General features: G+C 39.5%; 1 protein-coding gene across 1 annotated transcript; it reads right to left on the reverse strand.

The window, feature by feature from the left end:
• Window positions 1–1,927: 1,927 nt before the first annotated feature.
• FYB (FYN binding protein) lies at window positions 1,928–3,053 on the reverse strand (the record flags this gene model as incomplete). The annotated part of the gene is made up of 1 exon (XM_010079303.1): window positions 1,928–3,053. A coding segment is annotated over exon 1 (1,126 nt), but the record flags the coding sequence as incomplete, so codon positions are not given.
• Between the last annotated feature and the right edge of the window lie 1,777 nt (window positions 3,054–4,830).

A 4,830-nucleotide genomic window follows, 5' to 3' on the forward strand; every position in this document is an offset into this window, starting at 1 on the left:
TTTGTCTTTAGAGAAAGTCAGCTCTGTGCTTTTCATGCGGTCATAACCCCTTTGAATGTCTTCTGTCTCAGGAAGACTAGTCTTATGGGTATTCAAAACTGCTGAAGCACAAGCCATACTGTAATCTTAACATGGAAAGCAAAAAGACAAATTTTGTATTAATTAAAATACACGAATGTACCTGATGTACTGCACATGCACAGTGTGGAGTTATTCAGAGCATCTATTGTCAGTTATATTAGGCAATGAACTTTAATTCTCCGAATCACACCATTGAGCATCTCCCTTTCCTACTGGCTACACTGAAAATACAATAGTCTAAGTTTGACCTGTTTAATTAAATCTAAGAGAGACTATTAAGGCAGAATAACATAGGTGAAATGTCCCTCATTATCAGAAATTGCTTAGTTGTGTGTATCACCTGACACAATTAGTTGAAGGGCATAACTGGTCAAAATTACTCAAGCTAAAAAAATATATGTGAGGATTGAATATATTCTTTCTTCCTGACCTCAGTGAAGACAGCAGTGCATTAATAAGGAAGAAAAAGGAAATAAATGAAAAAAACTGCATAAAAATTTAACACAATAATAAATGCTATTTCTGTCCTTTTTCTCTCATGCACTGAGATCAAGAACAGCTTTTCTCTGGACGCATGACAGCTTGAAACTTTGATTTTAAAATGTGATCAGAATTTCTTATGCAATCGTAGTTCCTAGCACCTGGTGCTATAATAAAATAGAGGAAGCCACCTTCAACGACTATAAAATTTGTAACAGAAATGTGTCAATTAGTATCACCCATTCCCACTGGAGTGGCTGATTTTAGCTTTTCAGAATTATCAAAGAGTGCCTAAAAGCTTTGAAGGAAAACTTGAACCCAAAAGTTTGAAATACAGGTGATTTAAGGGGGAATTAAGGATATTCAGAACCTCCACAAAACTGATCTCTCCTTCGAGGAGGTGACAGTGGATTTCTGCATCTAACTTTAGGAAACTACATTTTTACATTGGATTTTCAAGGGCACATTTTGAATGCCTCAGAAGCAGCTTATATTGCTGTTGCAAGTTGCCTTATGTGGTGAAAGGAACCTGTTGAAGCAGAATACTTTTCAGGAGTGGAGTCACAGCAATTTATTTTTTTCACAGGGATTTGTGTCCTCTCAGACATTTCAAGTGTACTTACAGAAGCTCTCATCACATACAAGAACATCTCAAATTTTACAGAAACCTAGTGACAGGCCTTAATATTCATGTTTGGATTACAACCATCAGAAAGTTCAGAGGCCCCGTTCTTCACAAAAACAGTGAGGCAGAGTCTCAGGTGCTACTAACTGCCACACTACTGGTATCATGCAAGCTTAACAGAGAACACTAAGTACAGGAGATTATTTTGGAGTCTGGATTCAGAGCTGTCTATAAATTCAATGCAGCTCCATGTGGGAACAATTGATTCTGTAATTTTGCATAGTGTTCAACTTTCTAAACAAACTTTAAAATACAGCAATTTATAGGGTCACATGAAAGGCAAAAAAAGAAAAAAAAAAGTGGTTACTATAGGTGGTAGTAGTCATTTTGGTAGCCCTCAAGCTGTGCCCAGGAAGTTACTGTCGAGAACAGGACACACAACATCAACATCTCATTTATAGGAAGTCAGGACTTAAAAGTCTGTTGAGACAAATACTTAAACTCCATGACACAACTTACAGCCACACCTAAGTAGTTTCAAGCTGAGAGAGGGAAAATACAATTTTAATTTCTGTCCTGTACAGAAGAGACACAAGCATAGGTTAAAGCTTTAAGGGGTTGTCTGATGCCCAAGTCTCACGTTATTTCTGAACAGAAGAGGGGATTTGACCTGAAATGAATAGTGTGTTAAGTGCATAAAAAAACCAAATACCCAAGAAAGCAAGAACAGAGACAACTCACTGTCTTTTGGGCTGCTCTTCCGGAACCTTTCCAGGTCCACACTGGGGGGTCGGCTGGGCTTCTGTGGTGGCTGGCCCAGCTTGAACAGCAGGGGCAAGGCTTTTCGCTTGGGGACTCCTGAGCTCCTATCCCCATCGTCTTTCTCTTGTGATCCACCTGATGGCCTTCCTGCATCAAGTGCTGTGTTTGACTTCTGGAACTTAGAAGAAGAACCCAATTCTTCCTGGGTGATTTTGTTGACAAAGATGTTCCTGGCAGCACTCATTCCCTTTTCGGCAGTTTTTTCCTCCACTTTTTTGGGGATGCCTTGAGAGGAGCTGGACCATTGGCCAGTGGGCTTCAGAACCACGTTAGAAAAATGACTGCCTGCAGCTTCTGTAGCACGGTTACTATTTTCATCCATTTCCTTTGCTGTGCTAAATGCGAGTGTACTTGCTCTAACGTCTGATAGTCCTTTTTGCAAAAAACTATTTTTATTAGAAGTGTCTTTGCTGTGGGAGACTTCTTGGTTTACAGAATGTTTCTTTGCAAGAGATGGTTTAGAGAAAGGAAACTTGGGCTCAGTTTCTTGTGTTGCAGACATGAACTTTTCCTTAACTGCAGTTACTTTTGAAAATGCTGGTTTTGCCTCACTCTCCTGTGGTGCAAAATTTGAATTTGGTTTTGTTCCCAGAGGATTTTTTTCTATCTCATGAGGAGCAGAGCTAAGGAACTTGTTCCCTGCAGGTTTTGGATACAGAGGCTTTGGCTCGTCCTTTGCCAAATCAGTGTTTTTGGTAGAGGGTTTAGTGCATTCAGCTTTTCCATCATTTCCTCTGTTAGTTGTCTGAAGCTGAACCCCAAACTTTTGTGCCACTGGTTTCAAATATTGGGGCTTTGAATCCTTCTCAGTTTTATCATCAGTTGAAGGCTTGACCCCTAGAGGAGGCTTAGGATGAACAGGTTTGTGAAAGGTACGGGGTCCTGAGGTACTGGGTCCTGAAGAAGAAGTTGCATTTCCTTGACTTCCAAATTTCTCAAGTGCTGCTCTCCTTGCGTGTACTCCAGGTTGTCCGGGGACTTTGAAGGTTTGACTTTTACCAGAAACATCCTCTGTGGAGCTGTTACCCCTGTTAAATTTCTCCATGAGTGACTTCACATTTGGCGTGCCAGCCTATAAGCATAAAAAAGTGAAAAAGAAAGAGCAACAATGAGAAAGTCCCTGTTGTAATGTTCACACATACTGTACTTAAAAGAGTTTCCTGGTCTGAGGCTTGTAATACTGCTGATTGGCTGTGGAGATATTGTAGCACATCTTCCTGTAGGGTTAGAGAAGCTGAGCATTTTGTTATATCCTTGTTGTGGCTGCACAATCTTTTAAAATTTTCAGTGCAGATACTACCTTTAGAGAGTGGTCATGAACCTCCTTTTGGGCACACTGTAATTTCAGTTTATTTCTGGAATTGGGAACCAAACACTTAATAAATATAAGAAAATACCTACTACTTTAAATTTAGTGTATCCCTAAAAACTTGAGTGTCCTGTGGTGAGAAGCAGACACTGTAGCAGAACCTGGATTATGTACTGGACTAACATTATTCCTTCCAGCTTTTTGGAGAACTGCAAGTTCCTTTGTGAAAACAGAAATTCTTCTGCTTTGGGGTGTACGTGTCAGTTTTGCTTTCCCTTCTCAGCAGTTTGCTTCCCTACTGCTCCCCCCCACCCCTCATTTTGTCCTTGTTTCTCTTCTCCATTTTGTATCAGAAAAAAACTGTTCATGTGTGGGTGGAAAATGAAAATGTGTGGAGTAAAACAGGAAGCAATGGCAATCAATACACCTGGATACTGTCAAAGATACTTCTTGGGGAAAAAAAATTGGACAATTCCAAGTGAATAAAAGCCAGCTTAATTGTAAAATGTTCTAAATGAATAGCCCTATTCAATACCTTTCAGGACCAGTCTTTAACATGAACCCAGAGCAAAAGCTCGATACATTTCAATTCAGTACAATCACAGCACAGCAGCGGGAAGTATGGGGGCAAACAGAGCGAGCTGGTCCAACTGTGCTGGACTGGGGTCACCTTTGAGTTCCAGGAGCCCTCTACAGCACGAAGTCCTTTCCTAGCCAACACTGTCAGGAGGATTGCAGCTACAGCAGATATGCTGGTATATCTGATTGATAACTTGCTTAAGTGGGAACTGTTGTTTTGTAGGGATGTTAAAATGTAATGGTATAAAGCAGGCATGTTATAACTAGGAAGGGCTCTGAGTCATCTGTTTGGAAACAAAGGACTATCACTACAAAGGACAATAAATAGGGTTCTGAAAAAAGATTTTAGAAAGAGGTTGAAGAATTAACTGCATCTTCACTCAGTACAGTTCAGTGGGTGTTCAGTAATTTTTTTTTTTACTTCATTAACAAGAGCTTCTAAATTGAGGTTTTGTTCCTTTTGTCTTCTGTTTGATTTTATCAATTACATGAATTGCCTCTTATGTTGGAATAGTTTTACATGTGTCTTCTGCTACTTTAAGTTAACTTTCCCAGTCTTTCAATGACAGCAAGAAATTCAGTCTTTCCAAGCTGTTTGCATTATACTACAAAGTTACAAACAATAAATGCAGCCAAAACAAAATAGACAAATACGAAACTTATCCCCAGAGCACCATATTGTTATCTCTTTCACACAGATAGGGAAGGGAGGAAGTACACATTTACTGTGGAGATTATCAGGTCTAAGCCATCTACTGCTGGTTGACATATATGCACTCACACACACACAATTAAACTGCAGAAATATGTATATAGATAACTAATCATTCACAATTTCTCCCACAATACCTCACAAAGCATGGATTTTACCCACTTCAACAGAAAGTTAAGCTAATTGCAATGCTAGAGAGAATAACAAATCCTTTTGTCTTTG

The sequence above is a fragment of the Pterocles gutturalis genome, unplaced genomic scaffold (genome assembly GCF_000699245.1).
Source record: "Pterocles gutturalis isolate BGI_N339 unplaced genomic scaffold, ASM69924v1 scaffold49148, whole genome shotgun sequence".
NCBI classification, from domain to species: Eukaryota; Metazoa; Chordata; class Aves; order Pterocliformes; family Pteroclidae; genus Pterocles; species Pterocles gutturalis.